Source organism: Cyprinus carpio, chromosome B3 (assembly GCF_018340385.1).
Source record: "Cyprinus carpio isolate SPL01 chromosome B3, ASM1834038v1, whole genome shotgun sequence".
NCBI classification, from domain to species: domain Eukaryota; kingdom Metazoa; phylum Chordata; class Actinopteri; order Cypriniformes; family Cyprinidae; genus Cyprinus; species Cyprinus carpio.
Genome location: NC_056599.1, coordinates 40,769,386 through 40,793,934, shown reverse-complemented (window position 1 = coordinate 40,793,934; position 24,549 = coordinate 40,769,386). Strand labels below are relative to the sequence as shown.

The 24,549-nt window shown below is 37.3% G+C and overlaps 1 protein-coding gene across 1 annotated transcript in view; it reads left to right on the top strand.

Moving 5' to 3' along the window:
- The first annotated feature begins 584 nt into the window (after window positions 1-584).
- LOC109081430 (NACHT, LRR and PYD domains-containing protein 3-like) overlaps window positions 585-24,549 on the top strand; it is a 28,097-nt gene continuing 4,132 nt past the window's right edge. The window contains exons 1-6 of the mRNA XM_042721431.1: window positions 585-840; window positions 2,952-3,059; window positions 4,602-6,408; window positions 7,138-7,311; window positions 8,807-8,980; window positions 14,028-14,201. Coding sequence (XP_042577365.1) covers window positions 585-840; window positions 2,952-3,059; window positions 4,602-6,408; window positions 7,138-7,311; window positions 8,807-8,980; window positions 14,028-14,201 — 2,693 coding nt within the window. The remainder of the gene's footprint in view (window positions 841-2,951; window positions 3,060-4,601; window positions 6,409-7,137; window positions 7,312-8,806; window positions 8,981-14,027; window positions 14,202-24,549) is intronic.

Sequence of the window (24,549 nt, the reverse complement as noted above, 5' to 3'; positions counted from 1 at the left end):
CTATAGAACAGTGGCAAGTGTATACTGAGTTTGGTCTTTTTATATCACTACATTACTTCATTGAGCTGAATTAAGTGTTTTTATTTATAAAAGATTTCTGATCTCCCGTCTCCCCTTACTCAGAATGGTCAATAGCATTATATAATGTTCTACGTGAATGCAAGTGATATTCACACAGTCATGTTTGATATCATTTAAGGTAATACAGATCCTTTTGTAAAAAAACAAAAAAACAAAAAACAAACAAACAAACAACAAAACGAAAAAACAAGTAGCTGCAGGTTACACTTGCGCACATCAAAGTATTATTATATCGGACCATGCTGACGATCTGTGTATCTTCTGATCATCTGATTTTCTACTTAAAAAGAAATAAAGAGTAATAAGAAACGGTTTGATTTTTGTTTTGTTTAAGCTTGTTTTGTTAAAAAAAAGTTAAGCCAGATTTTTGGTATTTTTGTTCATGTGTACATTTTTTTATTATGCTTTAATATTTGTTTCAAATGTGTGAATTCACATGTTAAGAGTGAAACTACATCAGATATTTTGCTTCTTGCCCTGCAGCTGTGAATTGGTGAAGGACGATGGCGTCTGTCAAAGAGTTGCTTGTGTACATGCTGAAAGAGCTGGAGGAAGCTGAGCTGAAGGAGTTTCAGTGGCACTTAAAGAATCATGAGTATATATCAAAGTCTGAAATGGAGAATGCAGATAGATTAAAAACACTGGATAAGATGGTGGCATGTTTTGGACCAGAAGAAGCTGTGAAGATCATGGTCAGCATCTTGAGAAAGATGCATCAGAATAATCTGGCTGAGCAGCTGGAAAACAAACACAAGCAAGGTAACATTTAATTCACTTTGTCTGTAACATGAGTAACTTTACCAGTGTGATGATTAGACAAACTTTCCTCTCTGCTCTACTGATCTTTTTGTGTGATTTATGCTTCCCAGTGTTTGATCCCCCTCCTCTCTCTCTCTCTCTCTCTCACACACACACACACACACACACACACACAAATTGGCATATGTGGTTTACAGGGACATCTCCATGGACATAATGGTTTTTATAATGTACAAACAGTATATTCTATCCCCTTACAATTACCATACCTCTAAACCTACCCCTCAAAGAAATCATACTGCATTTTTTGAACTTCAAAAAAACTGTTAAGTATGTTTTCAGCAAGATGGTTTATGAGGACGTCTCCATAAACCACCTTTTTGTTGTAATATCCAAGTCATTATATAGATTTGTGTCCTCATAAAACACCATATGCCAGATACCTAACCAACCTCTAACCTAACCCTACAATGTAAGAAATAAATCCTTAAAATAACAGAAAAGTACTGGCAGCTGATTACCAGGACAATATTGGTGATGTGTCATTCGAAAACGAGCCGGCTCTTGTTATTTGAATGGGCTCACCATGTGGCCAATCACATCGGAGGACAGACTAAGATCATACCATTATGTGAAAGAAGGAAAGGGGACACACACTTCGAAGATAGTGAGTGTAGTGGTACAGGCCAGGTACACAGAATGACAGAGAGGTGGGGGAGCCGGATTTAAAAAAGAGAGGAGAGAAGCAGCATCTGCCTGCATTTCATTGGCTACGTTTACATGCACACTGAATTCATTACGATTGATGAATCTGATTGTAGTGTTTACATGAATGCTAAATAAAGTGATACACGGTTTCTTTATTTGTTTTTAACAGCAGAATTAATATTTACCCGTTTGTGGATAAATGTGCATATAAACCGCTGTGCTGCTCATATTTATCAAGAAAAAAAAAAAAAAAAAAAAACTCCCCACGCCCAAAACGGGTTGCATGTTGATGAGTATCCAAAACAAGGTTTTCCTGCTCCACTTCACAGTTGCCGAGAGAAAGGAGAGTTTTATAATGACGGGACACGCATTTATACAACACTTTATTCAAAAGGAAGAGCCGCTCGTTCCGTGCCTCATACGTCATTAGCCTACATTATTTCTGCATCATTGCACATGTGCAGTTCTTTCAGTTTCGTGTTTCAATCATATCGAGTGTTTACATGCACTCTCAATCATATTAGAAGAGGAATAAACCACCCCCTTCAATCCGAACGAAATTTAATTCAGATCGAGCTCAATTGGATGGATTAAGATGTTTATATGAACGTTTTTCAATCCGATTGAGCTGTCAATCCGATTACAAACAGATTATTTGGGTGCATGTAAACGTAGCCATTGATATTGGAAACTGCAAACTTGAGTGCAGAATTTGTAAAATGAAAATATCTGTCAAATCAGGGTCAACAACAAACCTGCACAGACATTTAAGAACCGCCCACCCATGTGTGCAGCTGGAGGAGAGAGAGCAAGCTAGCTTGCCATCCACTGACCCTGAGCCAAGAACTTCTGCTGCAGCATCCACGGTCTTGCTGAAAACTCCAGGTATTCTATGTCTTTCTGCAAGTCAAACTAAGATGGGCACATTTATTCTAAAACAAATGACCCCAGCCAAACGGATAAGTGTTGATGAGGAGCTGGCTAAAATGATAGCTGTGTTCTGTGTTCATTTAAAGTTTTATTAAAATAAATAATAGTAACTGTGTATTTTTTGTAACGAAGAAAAATACATAAAAATAAGTCTCTTATAAAAAAAAACACTGAATAAAAAAATTGCTTAACAACACACAAACCATTCAAAATTGCTAAATTGGGCAAAATAAGAAGGCTCAGAGTGATACTAAATGAAGAGCCATTTGGGAGGCTTAAAAGCTGAATCTTTGAAAAGAGCCGGACTTCCCATCACTAGACAATATACTAGGGCTGCACAATTAATCGAATTTCATTCATTGATAATTAAGTTAAGCTTAGTTAGTTAAGCTTAGTTAGGAGCAGTGCAAGATGCCAACGGCCATGCAAAATTATATTCTGTTCATGCTGATGCATCAAACTTTTTCTTGTAGTTCTTCAGCAGCAGCAGCCTCTAGTCCAGTTTCCCGCTAACAGTGAAGAGCCAGGCCCAGTAACATTACCAAGCACCAGTCATGAGCCCAACACACCAGAATGGGCAGGTAGGATTGTCATTGAGTGAATATAAGAATTAGAAGAAATAATATTAATGAAAAGCATTGGGTTCATCTGCTCAATGAAAAATGCCCTGAGATAATTAATGATGCCATTATTGATGTTTCAGCTGTTGTACCACAGTGTGGGAATAAGTAAACATGATCACAGTAGTTACAATATAACTTTCTATGCCCAATTGTAGTTTATATATATTATATAAATATACACACACTCACAAGTCACTTTATTAGGTACACCTAATCAATTGCTTGGTAACACAAATTGCTAATCAGCCAATCACATGGCAGCAACTCAATGCATTAAGGCATCTAGATGGGGTGAAGATGACTTGCTGATGTTAGAAACTAGAATCAGAATGGGGAAGAAAGGGGATTTAAATGACTTTGAACGTGGAATGCTTGTTGGTGCCAGACGGGCTGGTCTGAGTATTTCAACAACTGCTGATCTACTGAGATGTTCACACACAACCATCTCTAGGGTTTACAGAGAATGGTCTGAAAAAGAGAAAATCGTCTTCCCCACGTCTAGATGCCTAAAGGCACTGAGTTGCTGTCATGTGATTGGCTGATTAGCAATTTGTGTTACCAAGCAATTGAACAGGTGCACCTAATAAAGTGGCTGGTGAGTGTGTGTGTGTGTGTATATATATATATATATATATATATATATATATATATATATGCTCTACAAAAAAAAAAAAAAAAAAAAAAAAAACACACACACACCCTGGACCACAAAACCAGTCTTAAGTCGCTGGGGTATATTTGTAGCAATAGCCAAAATATACCATTGTCCTATCATAAACCATAAATCAATGGAAAGCTTATTTAGTCAGATTTCAGAGATTTATACATCCCAACACTGTTTAATATTACATTGAATATTGCTCATTACATTGAATATTGTTATTAACTGTTCTAATCTCCACTGTAAATCAACACTTAGGCGACTGTATTTGCACTGAATTGAAAATTATATTTTTGAAAAATACAATGGATTACAAGGTTGTAGAGATGAGTGCACTATAGCAGACTTATACACTGAGATTTTAATTACATTATTTTAATATAGTCAGTATTGAACTAAAGTGGTCCAGTCCAAAGCATGAAACTCCAGGGATGAAAATGAGTCCCACTCTGGCCTTGTACCTTACTTATCAGAATCAGAATCAGAAGAGCTTTATTACCAAGTATATTTACACACAAGGAATTTGACTTGACGACAGGAGTTTCCAGTCTAGAAGAAAGCACAACATAGTGCAGATATACATAGGAATAACATAGTAGGGATGTAATATAACACTAATATAAAAAAAGAAAAAAAGAAAAACATTAAATAATGTAGATAATGTAAATAATATGCAGCAAATTTGGAGTTTAATGAGGAGAAAACTGTTAATTAATAGTAAATATGTGTTCCCTATTCTAAAGTGTTACATTTATGTTTAGTTTTATTATGAATTTATTATGAATTTATGAACAATTCAGTCACTTAGTTGTTGCTGTATTTTTCATGTTTTCTGAAAGGCTCAACTGCAGATAAAAGTCAAGCTGCTCTTCATGATTACATAAATACCAGCCACAGACTGAAGAACAAATTAAGTCAGGACTATAAGCGGATATTGGTTGGTAATTCTCAAACAGGTCATCAGGAATCTCTGAATGATATTTACACTGATTTATATGTGGTGGATAATGAGATTGGAGGTAGAGTGAATGACCCTGAAGTGATACAGATGGAATCAAATAACAACCGTTTGGCTGTCAAGGAGACGGCAATCAAGTGTAATGACATGTTTAAAGCTCTGTGTGACACACAAAACAAAATAGTGCTGACAATGGGGATCGCAGGAGTGGGAAAAACAGTATCTGTCAATAAATTCATCCTTGACTGGGCTGAAGGAAAAGAAAATCAGGACATAGTCTTCATTTTTCCACTTCCATTCCGTAGACTTAATTTGATTAAAGAAGAGTACAGTCTCATGGATCTGCTTAACAAATACTTCTTTAGTGGTTCTGAAGAATTGCCCTCTCTTCCTGAAGGTGATGGTAAGGCTATGTTCATCTTTGATGGCCTGGATGAATGTCGCTTCCCTTTGAGCTTTAAAGAGAATGACAGATTTACAGAAGTGCATGAAAAAACAACAGTGACTAAGATAGTAACAAACCTGATCCAGAAACATCTGGTTCCCTCTGCTCTCATCTGGATCACTTCCAGACCAGCAGCAGCCAGTCTGATACCCCGTGTCTACATTGATCAAGTGACAGAGGTGCGAGGATTCAACGATGAGCAGAAAGAGCAATACTTCATAAAAAACAGCAGTCCTGAGGTTGCTGGAAACATTATAAGTCACATCAAGAAATACAGAAACCTGTACATAATGTGCCAAATCCCCATCTTCTGCTGGATCTCTCTCACTGTACTTCAGCCTCTGCTGGCTCAAGAGAGCAATGACAAAACACCCACAACTCTCACAGGGATGTACATAAACTTCCTACTCACTCAGCAGCAACAGATCAAAACAAAATACAGTGATGCTCCTAAATTATTTGCCAATGCAAAGGCCTTTGATCAGATTATTTTGAAGCTTGGGAAACTGGCATTTCAACAGCTGGAGAAAGGTAATCTGATTTTCTACAAAGAAGATCTTGAGGAGTGTGGGCTAGATGTTAGTGAAGGGTCTGTGTTCACTGGGTTATGCACTCAGATCTTTCAGATGGAAAAAGATGTTTCAGAGAGGATGATTTACAGCTTTGTACATCTCAGCATCCAGGAATTCATTGCTGCTCTCTATGTGTGTTTTATCAGCAAAGATGGGAAATCAAGCCTATTTCTTCAGTCCTGTAGAAAAAAAGTAACATGGAAACTGTTCAAAAAGCCACTTTTTCAGCTTCATAAGACTGTAATCAAGAAGGCTTTACAAAGTAAGAACGGACATCTGGACCTTTTCCTCCGGTTCCTCCTGGGTCTTTCATTGGAGTCAAACCAGAGTGACCTGAAGGAACTACTGCCAGGACTGGAACTCAAGACAGAGAACATCATACAGACTGCTTACTATATCAAAAAGAAAATAAAGAAAGAGGAATCAGTAGAGAGAACCATCAATCTCTTCTACTGTCTGGCTGAACTGAAAGATGAGGAGGAAATCCAGAAGAATCTGTGCTCAAGAAAACTCTCAGCACAAAATCTCTCCTCTGCTCAGTGGTCTGGCCTGGTGTTTCTGCTTCAGATGTCAGAAGAGACTCAAGAGAACTTTGAACTGAGGAAATACAGTAGATCTGATGAAGCACTTATGGGACTGATGCCAGTAATCAAAAACACCAAAAGAGCACTGTAAGAATCTTATTTACATTCATTTATACATATTATTGGTCATTTTAATTTGGCCTTAACTTAACACAGGTAACTTATTGTTCAGGACTGTTCAGAAAAATGAAGAAATGTGCCTGATGACATTTAATGCCAATGTTTCTCTATCATCTGTCAAGTTTGAACAATATTATTATTATTCTTAACTGTATCATAAATTAAAGAAAACAAAAATATTGATTTGATGTTATATGAAAAGTTTATTTAAAGAATATACATTTAAAATATATACTAATGGTGCTTTTCCACTGCATTTTTTTAAACAAAATAATGGCTGTTTCATGTTCTGTACAAAAGTTCCTCTCGTTGATAGCCGAGGAGTGGATCCAGCTAGAGCTTGATGGGACGACGCAGAATGAAAAAGGCAGCACAACTATCATGACATGTCTATAATCCAACCCACTCTAAAGCGGTACTAAACTGCAGTGGAAACGCAAACCGAGCCGAGCCACACCGTGCTGTTCCATGCTGAGTCGAGCGTACCATGCAGTGGAAAAGCACCATAAAAGAAGCTTTTTACATTTATTTAGATTTTCTCTTAAATTCAGTAATCATTGTGTACATCTGATGGTGTTACATTTGCTTTAACTACATCCCTATATTCAACGGTTTTTCCAAGTCATATGTGCTCCAGATTATAAACCTTACAAGATTAACACAAATAAATCACTGTTTGCTTTGTTCTCCACACAGGCTCCTAAGCTGTAATCTCACTGCTCAGTCCTGTGAGAGTTTGTCATTAGTTTTACAATCCTCAAACTGTGTCCTGAGAGAGTTGAACCTGAGTAACAATGACCTGCAGGATTCAGGAGTGAAGCTTCTTTCTGGTGGACTGAAGAGCCCAAACTGTCAGCTGGAGATACTGAGGTAAATGGCTTTCCAAAAAATTAACAAAATGCTACCACAATAAATGACCATTAAATTTTGTTACTAAATTTGGCATCTGCTTTGAATGGAATGCCAGAACAAGAGACAAAAACAACATTAAACGTATTAAAGAGCTTTAATTAAAACTTTTATCTTCATTGGATCCTCAAACTATAAGTCAAAGCTCATTACTCCATCTGCCTCTGTTGTGAATTAAGTGCTGCACATAGTTTGGGCCATCTCTACTTTTTTGCACGGGGTTGTTTGAAAACATACAGCATTTACTTTACTCAAGAAACTCCCTATATGTAAAATCTAAAGTTTTATGTATATGAGGAACATTAACATTTGTCATTGAGTCACAACCAATGCTGTTTAAAAAAGCCTGAGTATAGCACGTTGATTTTCGTCAATTTACATAGTCATTTAGCAGATGCTTTTATCCAAAGCGACTTACAAATGAGGACAATGGAAGCAATCAAAAACAACAAAAGAGCAATGATATATAAGTGCTATAACAAGTCTCAGTTAGACTAAACACAATATACGTAGCAAGGGCTTTTAAATAATATAATAAATAAAAAGAAAACAGATAGAATAGAAAAAGAATAGAGCAAGCTAGTGTTAGAGGTCTTTTTTATAATTATATAATAAATTAAAAGAAAATAGATAGAATACAAAAAGATTAAAAAGGTAGTTAAATTTATTTATTTTTTTCTTTTTAAATAGAATTAGAATAGTGAGTGAATTTAAAGTAAAACTGAGCGCCCACATAGCTACAATAAACTTTACAACCTGTAAATTGATGAAAACATAATTTGATGCACTTAAACCCTTAGGTGCGTCTGTTTTAATGATGGACAAAACACATATGTCTGACATTCACTGGTTAAAAACTCCTGGAGCTTGATTTTGGTTGAATGTTAATAATATAATGACACATGTAATGAAGCTACAATATCGAATTTGACAACACAGTGTTTAATTAAAAAAAGAATGCAGTTTTTTTTATTTGCTGAAATAAAAAGCCATTTTGGACATTGGAGTTTTCCGCTCAATAGTAACAATATATAGTTTAGTATGTAAGCTTCCGGCTGGGGGGTAAAAATGTATTTTGCCTATTTCACATTATGAGGTAAATCCAGCCGTGTTTAGATCTCATAATTTTTTCTCTCACATTTGACACATGGTGTTTATTTTAGACCCTGTCGAGAGATGCTAAATTTTTGACATGCTGTTGTTTCCAATGCCAATGTTTCTCCACCATCGGGCAAGTCTGAACCATTTTACTATTTCCAACTGTATCATAAATTAAAGAAACTGAAAATATTGATTTGATGTTACATGAAAAGTTTCATTAAAGGAATGGTTGGTTTTACATTTGCTTTAACTACATCCCTATATTCAAAGGTTTTTCCAAGTCATCTGTGCTCCAGATTATAAACTTTACAAGATAAACACAAATAAATCACTGTTTGCTTTGTTCTCCACACAGGCTCCTAAGCTGTAATCTCACTGCTCAGTCCTGTGAGAGTTTGTCATTAGTTTTACAATCCTCAAACTGTGTCCTGAGAGAGCTGAACCTGAGTAACAATGACCTGCAGGATTCAGGAGTGAAGCTTCTTTCTGGTGGACTGAAGAGCACAAACTGTCAGCTGGAGATACTGAGGTAAATGGTTTTCCATAAAATAATTAACAAAACTGCTACCACAGTTAATGACGGTTAAATTTTGTCACTAAATTTGACATCTGGTTTGAATGGAATGCCAGAACAACAGACAAAAATAACATTAAATGTATTGAAAAGTATTGAAATGTATCAAATATTGGACCCTTAAACTATCAGTCAAAGCTCATAACTCCACCTGCCTCTTTGTGAATTAAGTGCCGCACACAGTTTGGGCCATCTCTACTTTTTTTCAAGGGTAATTACTGATCTGGTTGTTTAAAAAATGTACAGAATTTACTTAATCTAAAATCTAATGTTTTATGTATTTGAGGAACATTAACATTTGTCATCGAGTCACAGCCAATGCTGTTTTAAAAAGTCTGCGCATAGCACTTAAATTTTTGCCAATTTAAAGAAAAACTGAATGCCCACATAGCTACAATAAACTTTATAACCTGTAAATTGATGAAAACATAATTTGATGCACTTAACACTAGAACTACCAGAATTCTATAACTACTAGAATGGCCATAGTGGTCATTCTGACCGTTCATACTAGACTGAACTAAATCCCATTTTTGTCATATCATATTTACATTTGAAGGTTCTTCTGAGGTTTTACAATGAAACTTTGAATGTCTGTTGTCTTATTTTATGACGTCATCACCCTAAAAAATGCAATATTTTTTGTAATATTTAATTGTTTAAGGAGCTCCCGAATGTGCGTGTCTCACTTTGTGTCCAGCAAGCGGGAGAGCAAAAGATATTCACTGCAGTGAAAATGTTGTAGCCTATTTAAAAGTCTAAATGGCAACAAATATGAACTGATGCAGAATATTTCTGTAGATGAATGTTGTGAATTTTGGAAATGATTACATACATCTTTTTTCAATACATTTTTACTTTTGTACTTGACAACGCTCTGGAGTTATTGGAAACGTTTGGATGAGATGAATTGGAAACAATTCTATGCAGCCACCACTGGAATAGCGATCCATGAATAAATGGTTCTGTTATGATAGTATAGATAGCCTAATAATAAACATTGTCACTGTCGCTAAAAAAAGACTTATTAGTTTGTTTTATTTCACAATATCAGTCTTGTTGGGGTTAAAATTAGCCTTCAGTATATGCAATAGCTATTACACTAGCATAAAAAATAATAGCCATTATTATTATTATTATTATGGCTATTTTATCATAACATTGAAGTAGGCTATTATTGATAACAGACAGGCTATAGTCTTCTAGCCTAGCATAGCCTACCAGGAACCGTGGAATGACAGCAGTTGTTGTATTGGAGGTGTCCACCTGGCTTTTTTAATGAACAGGAATTTTAGCTTAGCAATAGAATATAAAAACAACTAGAACAAAAGTTGCTAGGCAACATTGACCTGCATCTTCAATCACGGGAAAAAGTTGCGGAAGCAGAAATTATACGCCGTCTGAAATGCGAATGGTCAATTTGACCGCTTTGGCCATTCAAGTTAGAAATACTTAGAACTCTTTTGTGTTTTGCCATTTTAATAAATAACAATGTTATAATAAAATATACACACATTTATGAAAAGTCAGGGTACTACACTTATATGGGTTTTATTTCAACAAAGTTATTACATTTTAAAATTCAGAAATGGTCAAAATGACTGCCTTGGTAGTTCTAGTGTTAAAGTCTTGGATGCGTCTGTTTTAATGGCGGACAATACACATTTGTTTGTTTTTTCTTTTTTCTTTATTTATATATCACAATAAAGCATCAGTCACTGACCATTGTGCTTTACAGCAAAAAAAAGGAAAAACAATATACATAAAACACTAATCCAAATAGGATGAAACATTGAAAACAATTATAACAGAGACACAAGTTCGACTATCGTAGGCCTTCTCTAAAAAATAAATTTTGCTGTAAACAGCGATACTGAAGGGATTTCCCTAATAGTTAATGGCAGGCTATTTCACAATTTGGGACCGACTATTGCAAAAGCCTGGTCTCCCTTTCTTTTTAACCGTGATCTAGGAACCTTCAGCAGATTCCAATTTGATGACCATAAACATCTAACAGATAAAAGTTAACAGTCAGAAGTTCGGATAGATAAGAAGGCTCCAGCCCATTTAAATGGATACTCCAACCCAAAATGAAAATGTTGTCATTAATTACTTACCCCATTGTCGTTTCAAACTGTAAAAGCTCAGTTCAACTTTGGAACAAAATTAAGATATTTTTGATGAAAACCGGGAGGCCTGTGACTGTCCCAAAGATTGCCAAATAAATAACAGTGTCAAGGTCCAGAAAAGGTATGAAAGTCATCGTCAGAATGCAATCTGGGTTATATGAAGTGACGGGAACACTTTTTGTAAGCAAAGAAAACAAAAATAATAATTTTATTTAACAATTCCTTTGTCAACAGTCTCCTCTGTGTCTCTCCATATGACCATATGCTGTGTATGTTCTTCTGTATCAGTCTGTATCAGACTGCTATTTACGTGGCAGTCTATGGGACAGTCTCAAGCCTCCCGGTTTTCATCCAAAATATCTTAAATTGTTTTCCAAAGATGAACGGAGCATTTACAGGTTTGGAACGACATTGAGGTAAGTGATTAATAACAAAATTTTCATTTTGGGGTGGACTATCCCTTTAATACCTAAATAAATCGAATTGCAATAGTCCAAACGAGATGATATAAATACATTAATTACTCTCTCAAACTTATTAGTGGTTAAAAAGTTTTTATCTTTGGCCAGTCGTCTTAGCTGGAAAAAGCATGATTTGACTACTGCATTTACCTGCCTATGAAATAACAGGGCAGAGTCAAAGACAACACCCAAGTTTTTTTTACAGATGGCTTTACATAAGTGGTTAGACTGCCCAACACTTGATTTAGGCTGTCAGAACCAGCTAATGGGCCAAACACAATTGCAAATTGTCTTATTCTTATTGAGATTTTTTTTATTTATTTATTTTTTTAAATTGGACATCCATGCTTTAGTGTCTGATAGACAAGCAGTTAAAGCACACAGACCAACATTGTTTTGTTTAATTGGCACATATATCTGAGTGTCATCAGCATAACAATGAATTAAAACTTTGTGTTTTCTAAAAATTGAGTCCAAAGAAAGCATATATAAGGAAAACAAAATGGGGGAAAGAACAGATACATGTGGAACCCCACAGGACAAACATGATTTGGAAGATAAACATCCATTTATATATACAGAAAAAGTTATATTGTTCAAACAACATTTGAACCAGTTCAATGCATGACTTATAATACCTGCACACTGTTCAAGACGAGAAATAAGAATATCGTGATCGACCGTATCAAAGGTCCAATAGCAGAAGTACTACAGAGTTCCCAGAATCTAAAGAAAATAAAATATAATTTGAAACTCTTAAAAGAGCAGTGTTAGTGCTGTGATGTTTCCTACAACCAGACTGAAAAGTTTCAAAAACTCCATTATACTCTAAGAAATGTAGTAATTGGACGACACTACCTTCTTAGGGATTTTTGAGATAAAAGGTAAATTAGGAATTGGCCTAAAATTCAAGAGAACTGACACATCAAGATTTGATTTTTTTCAACAAAGGTTTAACAACAGCATGTTTTAAATATTCAGGAACAATTCTAATAGAAAGACTGATATTTATTATTGATAGGATACACAGCCCAAAAACCTGAATACGTTGGCACACTCAAAAAATATCAGTTATAGATAAAGTTGGTTTTAATTTAGTAACCAATTCATGAAGAAAATTTATAGAGATAGTTTCAAAAGCATTAAAAAACGAATTACAGACTGGAAGAGAGGAGAGATCATAATTTTTGAGATCTTAATTTGTGGGAACAATATGCTGTCTAGTGTCAAGGTTCAGCCTTAGCATTTAAATGCTTTCTCCGAAAAGGAGCAATAAAATCTAAAATTTCAGTACAGGTAGAATTAAATAAAATAAGCTGCTGTTCAGCATCCAAATTATTAGAGGAACAGTCCGGAGAGACCAACTGACAAGCTTCATTAAAATGGGAAGCAAACTTCACTAAAAATAGAGAATGGTGCATCTGTTTTAATGGCAGACAAATCACATATGTCTGACATTCACTGGTTAAAAACGCCAGGAGCTTCATTTTGGTTGAATGTTAATAGTATAATGACACATGCAAGTGTCTGACCATATGAAGCTACAATATTGTCTTTGACACCACAGCGATTAATTAATTAAAAAAGAACGCAGTTTTTTTTTATTTGCTGCCATTTTTGACATTGGAGTTTTCCACCCAACAGCAATAATATATATTTAGTATGTAAGCTTCCGGCTGGAGGGTAAAAATGTATTTTGCCTATTTCACATTATGAGGTAAATCCAGCCGTGTTTAGATCTCATAATTTTTTCTCTCACATTTGACACATGGTGTTTATTTTAGACCCTGTCTAGAGATGCTAAATTTTTGACATGCTGTTGTTTCCAATGCCAATGTTTCTCCACCATCTGGGCAAGTCTGAACCATTTTACTATTCTCAACTGTGTCATAGATTAAACAAACTGAAAATATTGATTTGATGTTACATCAAAAGTTTAATTAAAGGAACATACATTTAAAATATTAACTAATGGTGCTTTTCCACTGTGTTTTTTAAACAAAATAATGTCTGTTTTGTGTTCCGTTGATAGCCGAGGAGTGGATCCAGCTAGAGCTTGATGGGACGATGCAGCATGAAAAAGGCAGTGCAACTATCATGACATGTCTATAATCCCACCCACTCTAAAGCAGTACTAAACTGCAGTGGAAACGCAAACCGAGCCGAGCCACACCGTTCCGTTCCATGCTGAGTTGAGCGTACCATGCAGTGGAAAAGCACCATAAAAGAAGCCTTTGACATTTATTTTGATTCTCTCTTAAACTCAGTAATCATTGTGTACATCTGATGGTTTTATGTTTGCTTTAACTACATCCCTATATTCAACGGTTTTTCCAAGTCATCTGTGCTGTAGCTTATAAACCTTACAAGATAAACACAAATATATCACTGTTTGCTTTGTTCTCCACACAGGCTCCTAAACTGTAATCTCACTGCTCAATCCTGTGAGAGTTTGTCATTAGTTTTACAATCCTCAAACTGTGTCCTGAGAGAGCTGAACCTGAGTAACAATGACCTGCAGGATTCAGGAGTGAAGCTTCTTTCTGGTGGACTGAAGAGCACAAACTGTCAGCTTGAGATACTGAGGTAAATGGTTTTCCATAAAATTATCGATCCCACTTTATATTAAGTGTCCCTTATACCTGTGTACTTGCATAGTAACTAGATTTGTATGTGGTATGTAACCACAGTGTAAGTACACATTGGTACATAGTATCTACAGCTCTAATGTTTGTGTAACTACACTTATGTAACAACCTACTGAATGGTATGTGTAAGTACAAATGTGTAACGACAGTGGTAACAATTTTTTTTTAAACAATTTTTAGGTAATGAAAGTACAAATGTGTAACGAAAGTGTTACACTTTATATTAGATTTATCATGTAATTAATCTGATATTACACAGCAGCGGCCAGTAAGTTATGTGTTTTACATAGAAATTGTGGTTGGTTTCCAGAATGTTACACTTTATATTAAGTGGACAGTTCCTGAGGAGTTACCATGTAAGTACATTGGTATTATATAACTTAAAATCCAACTCCCCCCAGTTTACATACCACTAAACCTAGCCATCGCCACCCCCTGGATCCTACATCACCCCTAAACCTACCAATCGCCACCCCCTGGATCAAATGGTTCCAATTACTCTTATACATATTGTTGTTCCAAAATGTAGTTAAATATGGCCTGTTACACATTTGTACTTACACAAACCATCCTGAGGGTTGTTACATGTGTGTAGTTACAGAAATATTACAGCTGTAGATAGTATGTACCAATGTGTACTTACACTGTGGTTACATACTGCGTACACATTTAGTTACTATGCAAGTACACAGGTATTAGAGACACAATATAGTGGGACCAAAGTATTAACAAAATGCTACCACAATAAATGACCAAATAAATTTTGTCACTAAATTTGGCATCTGCTTTGGAATGATTAAGTTTGGGATATGATAAGTGTTTTAAGAAGAGGTTTAGTTAATGTTTTTATATTAGTTTTATTTTAAAATTTTATGTCAAAGCTCATTACTCCATCTGCCTCTGTTGTGAATTAAGTGCTGCACACAGTTTGGGTCATCTCTACTTTTTTGCAAGGGTAAATACTGAACTGGTTGTTTGAAAACGTACAGTATTTACTTTACTCAAGAAACTCCCTATATGTAAAATCTTAATTTTTATGCATTTGAGGAACATTAACCCTCTGGTGTCCGAGGGTGTTTTGGGGCCCTGGAGAAGTTTTGATATGCCCTGACTTTTGTGCTTTTTTCAGTTGCTTATAAACATTTTAATGGCTGAAGTTCAATAGCACTACAATCAGCACAAACTGGGCTGCAATTGTATGTGAGCAGCATGTATGTACGTGATTGTGTTTTTGAGAAAACAATGTTTAATGCATGCTTAGTGAAAACTAAAATTTTAAAATCACTGAAATAAGGTCATAAAACACTAAGGCTGCACCCCTTACAGTCGTCAAGAAAAGGCTTAGTCGACCATATTTTTTTAGACGTAGAAAAAAATACAAAATAATCCACAGGAAGTAGCGAAGTCATGCATTCTGTGACAAAAGATCGTTAACAGCTGCTCTATGTGGTAATAAACAGGACATTGGCCAGGACATCCAAACGCTCGCCTTTCATTCATCGACCTCAGATAAGGATTATCAGCTGAAACACGTAAGTAGTAGCAACTTCACATGGCCGCTCGCTCTAACGTTAACCCATAAAAATGTGCGCTATTTCAGTGTTTGCGCGGAATGAGGAAGCGTGTGCCAGTGTGATCACTTGCACTTAACATTTTTTGGTCATACACATAGGAGTTATAGTAAGCTTGGAAAGACTGTTCTTTTATTTGTGTGCAGTCACAATAACAAAAAAAAAATTTGTGATTTTGTGAAATAATGAATGCAAACAGGGTGCGTGTGCGCTTTCTGCCATCTCATCACAGTCTTTGAACATAAGCGACACAAATAATAAAACGAAACTATGTATACTTGCCTCAGGCATAAGAAATATAGGCCTATCTATAGAAAGTGAAATGTCTTCTTTTAAACGAAAACCAATTCAGATGGAAAACAACTATTCTCTGGTGATGTGATCTGTAGCTATGACACATTAATATAGGCGCATCCACCGAGGAGACCGTCAATTCATCACTGCAGCCAAAAATATAGCAAACACTGGTTTATCAACAAATTATTAAAATATTAAGCAGGGCTGTACGTTAACTTTTTTTTTTCACATTGCACTTTGGCTACAGAGGTTTTGTAGCACAGGCCAAAAAGTTGAAGCACAAGTATAAAACATCTGTTATCATGTCTAAAAACAAACACAAGTAATGGAGTTCATCGCCTAAACAGGCACTGATATTCCATACAGAGCATAAAATATACAAACCATCACAAAAATTGATTTTAGACAAACTTTTCTTAATTTGCTAAAAATGGAAACATAAGAAACATAACACCTCTTACACCTTAACAAAATATAAAATAAAAAAGAATGGCAGACGTTTAGGCCAAAGTGAGCAAAGATAAAAAATCTTTGTCATTATTTTATTTTTGCTATAAGAAAATAAGAACTAAGATATATATTACAAATACACATAATATACAAATAAACCAAACAGTGCTTTATTTTCAGGTACAGTATTTAGCAGTAACATTCAAGAAACTGAATGAACAAGTATTAAAATAAAATAGTATGTACATCAATTATACTTTTTTTTAAAGCAACTGACTGATAAATTCATCAGTCAAGAGCAGTGGGTGATTTTTTTTCTGTGTTTTTTTGTTTTATTAAGCAGTTGCTGGTCCCCAGTGACTTCCATAAAAGTATGTGTACCCACATTCTTCAAATATCTCTTTTTGTCCTACACTGGGTAAAAGTCAATAAATTTTTTGGGTGTGTGGACAGCAGCTACTGTTTGGCGTTTCTACTCACTTTAATTCTTCATAACCAACTGTGTATTCTTTTGTGTTTCAGACAGTAGAAGACAAATAAAAATTACTTAGTCCACATGGTTTGGGACAAAGTGTGAGCGCGGTTCATGAGTACGTGCTCAGAAAAAGTGCATGCAGAACAGCATGTGAATTAAATGGTTAAACGGTTAAATTACTTTAAAGCAGATGGAAATAATGTAGTTTTGTGATTGTGCAGTGTCCCCTGAGAGTAACTTTACTGCTGAGCTAACACTGATGTGAATGTATGTGGCTTTGTACATTATGGCCTCGTTTACACTGTCAGTTAAATGTGACCCAATTCCGATTTTTTGCTCGTATGTGACACAGATCAGATCTGTTCTATGACTGTGTAAACAGGAAAAAAGCGCGTGCATTCAGATATTTCGAGATCGGTTTCAGGCCTCATTCATGGAAATAAATCGGATCTAAATCAGATATGTGTACCTAAATATGTACCTGTGGCAGGATGTGTAGGTATTGATGGAGAGAGAAACGGGAAATGGTAGACCAGAGGAAATGGAATTGGAGGTTGGAGGAGTCCTGGCTGGCCCACGTGAGGCAGGGTCCGTTGGGGCACTGGATGAGGCACCTGGACTGCAGAAGTAGCTGTTTGAATCATTAGAAAACTGGGAGCCGTATGCTGTAAACGGCTGAAGTAAGGGTGTCAGAATGGATGTTGGGATGAAAGGATGTCTTTGAGTGGGTTTTAAGACAACTTGTTGCTAGATGGCAGGATGAGAGGGTAAGGAGAAATGGCACATTTGCCTTGGTGAGTGAAATTCTTGGGAGCGTGCTCCAGAAATTGCAGAAACAGTTAACATATAACCATACAGACTTCAACAGATGACAATGTGCAATATGCACATACGTATAGTCAGTACACACATTAGACATACTTACAGTTAGCACTACACATTATACACTATACACATTATGTACACATTCTACATTATATAGACATATACACGCATAAAAATATGCTACGGTGCAGCAGATTGTACATGAACTGGATACAGAAAATGTCATGGATGTGCATTGGATGGTATCCAGTGGTAGCAGGTAGATTATTGCATTAAATGCAGTGTGTATGTATAGTCCAGTGTTGAACTGTTGAAGGTAAAGTCTAGTGTGTGGCATACCATATTGTGGGAGTATGCTGTAGGGTGCTGTAGGGTGTATTAGTTTTGACTGTTCATAAGTCTGATAGCCTGAGGGAAAAAGCTATCCCTCAGTCGGCTAGTGCGGGATCGGATGCTGCGGAGACGTCTTCCTGAGGGCAGCAGAGAGAGCAGTCTGTGGGACGGGTGACTGGAGTCACTGATGATCCTCCGGGATTTCCTTATACACCGCCTGGTGTAGATGTCCTGGAGGGAGGGAAGCTCACCTCCAACAATGTGGCTGGCAGTTCATACGACCCTTTTCAGAGTTTGCGGTTGCCAGCGTTGCTGTTTCCGAACCAGGCAGTGATGCAGCCCGTCAGGATGCTCTCCACAGTGCAGGTGTAGAATGATCTGAGGAAGCTGGGGCTGATTCCAAACTTCCTCAGCCGTCTCAGGAAGAAGAGGCGTTGATGTGCCTTCTTCAGCACTGCATCAGTGTGTGTAGACCAGGTGAGATCTTCACTGATGTTAACGCCGAGGAACTTGAAGCTGTTTACCACAGGTGCTCCACAGGTGTCTTGTCGATGGTGATGGGTGTGTGTTCCCTGCTCTGTCTCCTGAAATCCACCACCAGCTCCTTGGTCTTGTCGATGTTGAGAGAGAGATGGTTGTCCTAACACCATTTAGTCAGGGTGCTCACCTCTTCTGTAGGCCGTCTCATCGTTGTCAGAGATCAAGCCTATCACCGTTGTGTCATCAGTGAATTTGATGATGACGTTGGAGCTGTGTGAGGCTGTACAGTCATGTGTGTACAGGGAGTACAGGAGCGGGCTGAGGACACAGCCCTGATGAGCACCAGTGTTGAGGGTTAGCGGGGATGAATTATTGTTGCCCATTCTGACCACCTGACTTCTGCCTGTCAGAAAGCCAAGGATCCAGCTGCACAGAGATCTTTTAAGTCCCAGATAGTCTGGTGCAATAGCAACAAGTGTGGCAGGCACTATGGTGTTAAATGCTGAGCTGTAGTCCAAAAACAGCATTCTCACATAGGTGTTCTTATTTTCCAGGTGGGAGAGAGCAGTGTGTAGGGTGAAACCAATAGCATCGTCTATAGAACGTTTGCTAGGATATGCAAATTGTAGCGGATCCAGTGAGGCAGGCAGCACAGAGCAGATGTAGTCTCTGATGAGTCTCTCAAAACATTTGCTGAAGATGGGTGTAAGAGCAACGGGCCTCCTGTCATTTAAGCATGTGATTTTATTTTTCTTTGGTATGGGCACAATGGTGGATTTTTTGAAGCATGAGGGAACCACAGACAGAGAGAGGGAGAGGTTGAAAATGTCTGTGAAAACACGGCTAGTTGGAATGCGCATGCTCGGAGCACATGGCCTGGGATGCCAACATGACCCGCAGCCTTGCGGATATTTACCCATCGGAAGGATCGGGTTACATCCGCGACAGAGACGGAGAGTGCACTCACCTCTTCTGCAGCAGCTGCAGGAGCGCTCTCTGTGTGGGCGGTGTTGTGAGCCTCGAAACAAGCGTAAAAGTTATTAAGCTCATCCGGTAGAAAGGCTGCAATATTCACAGTAGCTGGTTTATTCCCTTTAAAAAGGATAGACCATTTGGAATAGAATTGGAGGTTGAAGAAGCCCAGACTGCACCACGTGAGGTAGTGGCGCTGGACAAGGCTTCTGGACTGTAAGGATAGCTATTGAGAATTATTAGGATGCATGAGAGCCATATTGCTGAAAATTGGCTGAAGGAAGGGTGGAAGAATGGATGCTAGGATGAAAGGATGTCTTTGAGTGGGGGGTATTGAGGATGAGAGGATATTGGTGGGGGAGGAGGTAGAGTGAGGGAGGGAAAGAGGGAGGGAGGGAGAGAGTGAGATTGGGAGGTATAGAGAGAGGGAAGAATAAAAAGCTATTGAGTAGTATATTTTAATTTAATGCCAGATCAACATCTTATGCTATTTTCATGGCAAACAATTAAAATACAAGTATAACAAATGCAATAAAACCTCTTAAATTCTAAAACTTTCTAAATAGCTATTGAGAATTATTAGAAATACCAGAGCCTTATTGCTGTAAACGGCTGAAGGAAGGGTGGAAGAATGGATGTTGGGATGAAAGGATGTTTGTGAGTGGGGTGTGTTGCAACATGCAGGGGTTGAGAATGGATAGAAGATTTGGAAATAGAATTGGAGGTTGAAGGAGACTGACTGGTCTGAGTGAGCAAAGAGTACAGTATACCCAAGATGTGTCACTCCTTTAGTTTTGAATGGGGAAAAAAATGCAACGCTCAATATGGCTGATCAATCGCAGGAAGCTCCGCCTTCTGAAAGAAAGAGCCAATCGCTAATCGGTAAAGTCAGCGCGTCACTCCAGCTTTAGAATGTTCAATTTAACCAGCCTGCGTGTCTTTGGGCTGTGAGCCGTATTGTTGTATTCATCTGAAGGAAAGGGTATAGGAATGGATGTTGGGATGACAGGATGTTTGTGAGTGGAGTTTTATGAGCAAACTGTGAGCATAGAGAAGAGAAAAATTTTGGGAGAGATAAGATTGAGCGAGTGCAGGTGGAATTACGTCTTGCCTGCCGCCAGGGGGAGCTGCTGTCTGATGCTGTGGAGGAGAAATTCTCATGACGTCAAGTGTGACAGAGAGTGACTCCCTAGGAGTTGTCGGAAGTGCTGAAGGCTTAAAATTTGTCATGACGTAAGTTTTATTGATACTGAATATAGTTGAAGTAACTGTTTGTTATCTGCACAATTGAATAGGATACCTTGGATTTAAGTGCATTTTGAAGGCGATCCGTGGCTCAGCTCTGGAGAGGAGAGCAAGAATTCCGTTTCTGCATTCACCACGCAAACGATGATGATGATCTCTTTAAGTGACGCCAGAGACATTGAATTGAACAGAACGCCGTACAGACCAGGCGAGTCCATCTGTCCTTTGAGAGAAAGAAACAAACAGTATGGTATGAGGTGGCCCAATATATGAAGGTTTCGGGAAGTCAGGTGATTGTTTGGGGTGTGGCCCTGCTCCTGAACATCTGTTAACCAATTAACTCCATATCAATGCAGTTAATTATTGGCATTTAGTGTAATGGAGTGTTGTTACTGCTGTGCAGTGTTTGTTTGAAATCTTTATAGGCTCGGGCTATCAATGTTCTGCTAATGATTAGTCAGTACAAAGAAAAATGTTTTGCAGTTTATTTTTGTGTTTCATTCTTTCTGAATATCAATAAACAATGTGTTAATATAATTGGTTGTATTGTGTGATATTTGCAAATTTGTTACAAAATTGGTCTTAAATTTGATTCTGCACGGTATTAAAAAGGTCTTAAATCTAACTATAAGAAACCTGCAGATACCCTGTATATAGTGATGACATTTACCATTTTAAAATATTAAATCAATATTCACGCCTGTATAGCGGATGTGCACGAGCTGATAAGCAGAGTGCCCTGAGTGGATTGAGTGCACGGCTGCACAGATGAGCTTGTCAAGTGAATATCTTACAGACATTACTGGAAAGTTTGTAGTTCGGTCGGATTATGTCAAAAGCAAGCAAGCAAATCAGTGCACAAAAAGTTATTTGATGCAAGGAGAGAGTGAGAGAGAGAGCGAGACCGAGAGAGTGTCAGAACGTGCACTTCTGTTGCATTATCTTGATTGCTGTTCGCTCCATTAGTGCATGAATTTGGATTAAAACTAAATCATAAATATAAAACAGAAAAATTATAGGGGCATTCAATATAAACAACATTTATTTTAAACGTTAGTCATTTAGCAGACGCTTTTATCCAAAGTGACTTACAAATGAGGACAATGGAAGCAATCAAAATCAACATTCTTGCATTCTTTTCGGCTCATTAAAAATTAGGGATGAACCGATAGCTCGGGCCGATACTGAGCTCCTGTACTCGTACTCGTTAAAATGCCCCGATACCAAACGCCGATACCACACAGCATGTGATAAGTGCCATATTCAGACAGAGAAACACAGACAACAGACAGCAGAATGGAGTTATTAGAGCTTAAGGTTGTCTACGTAGGATATCTATGCAATGAAAATAATGTTAAACATTCAGTATTGACGCCTGTATAACTGACGTGCGTGAGCTGATAAAGCACGCTGAGTGGATTGAGCGTGCGGTGGCAGAGATGCGCGAGCTTGTTGAGTGAATATACATTTCATCACTGGAAAGTTTGTAGTTCGGTCGGATATGTCAAATACAAGTAAGTAAAACAATGCACAAGTTACTTAATGGTAGGGAGGGACGGAGAGAGACAGAGAGAGAGCGCACCCACACTTCTGTTGTGTGATCTTTGATGTTCACTCACTTAGCACACGCATTTGGATTAAAACTAAATTGTAAAAAAGACCATATATAGGGGCATTCACTATAAACATCATTTATTTTCAACCTTAGGCATACATGACTCTGGCGAAAGTTAACGTAGCAGCCTGTGTGTAATGCGCTAGGCAGTACGTTACTACTGTCCCTCTCATTCTGCAACAGTACAAATACATGCACGCGTTGCGCGTTTTGCTTGCTTGCGTGTTTCTGCAGTATATGAATGGCTTTGAAATATAAATCGCAGCACATTTCAGAAAAGAAAAAAAAAACGTGACTAATATTTGTGAAAAATATCCCAGTAGATTTATAACAAGTGGTTCCTTGCATTATTACAGCAAAGCGCGTCATTACAGTACTAAGTCACTGAAATGGAGCAGCTCTAATTCTATTAAATTACAGATGATGAACCATAGAGTAAAACAAGAACAAAAAAGTAACAAAAACCTGTAAAATATATTTTAATGGGCATAATTAAGTGTGAAAATAACCAAAGGATATACAGTCAAACCAAAAATTATTCAGAGACCAGATATAATTTTTTTTATATTTTTTTTTGGGTGGAGTACTTTATTAGTTGGTTTATGTAAGTGTGGTTAGTTTAATTAAGTAAGGATAGCAAAATAATACCCAAAAATTCTTCAAACAGTGGACTACCAGTAAAACTGATACAAATTTGGGACCAAAAATTATTCAGAACAAGTCTGGGGAAAAAAATTGAAGTTTAGGTTTGCATGAAGCTGGATGACAGCATGCCTAGGAGACTACAGGCAGTCATTAAGGCTAAGGGTTGCCCGACTAAGTATTGATAGTTGTGTAAATACTGTCATACTAACAGCTGTCTGAATAATTTTTGGTTGATTGTAATCCTTTACATACATTTTTATCAAAGTTATCTAACATTATCAAGATGAATTTGTTTGAGACAGTTTAACTATGAGTTCTTGTCATATTTTATTACCATCTTCTAAACTATAGAGAAGAAACTGTGATAATGTGAAATGATTAAGGTGTCTAAATAAATTTGGGTTTGACTGTATCTATTTAATAAATGAAGTCAATCAGCGAACATTATACATACTCTTTTGGTTTCTATACCCAATATTTAAAAAAATTACAAATGCAATAAAAATATCAGTAATCGGTATCGGGCGAGTACTGGAAAAAGTGGTATCCCTATTAAAAATTAATCTTGCTGCCACGTTCTGGACTAATTGTAAAGGTTTGATAGAACTGGCTGGAAGACCTGCCAAGAGAGCGTTGCAATAGTCCAGCCTGGACAGAACAAGAGCTTGAACAAGGAGTTGTGCAGCATGTTCCGAAAGAAAGGGCCGGCCTGATCTTCTTAATGTTGAATAAAGCAAATCTGCAGGACCAGACAGTTTTAGCAATGTGGTCTGAGAAAGTCAGCTGATCATCAATCACAACTCCAAGGTTTCTGGCTGTTTTTGAAGGAGTTATGGTTGATGTGCTTAACTACCACAAGCAGTTCAGTTGAATGTCCCCTTCTGAATCCAGATTGGTTGCTGTCAAGGAGGTTGTTCTGTGTGAGAAAGGCAGAGACTTGGTTGAACACAGCTTGTTCAAGTGTTTTTACAATGAATGGAAGAAGGGAAACTGGTCTGTAGTTCTCTAAAAGAGATGGGTTGAGGGTGGGTTTGTTAAGTAGTGGAGTTATACGAGCCTGTCTAAATGTTGAGGGAAAAACACCAGTGTGAAGGGATATGTTAATGATGTGAGTGAGTGCAGGTACAACTGCAGAAGAAATGGCTTGAAGGAGATGAGATGGAATAGGATCAAGTGGACAAGTAGTAGGATGATTAGAAAGGATGAGTTTGGAGACTTCTGCTTCAGAGAGTGAAGAGAAGGATGTGAATGAGTGTATGTTTGCTGGTGAGATGTACTTGATGGATTGTGGTGTGGAAAATTGTGCAATGATGTTTTTAATTATATTAATGAAAAACGTGGCAAAGTCGTCAGCTATTATTCATACGCGGTGGTCCAC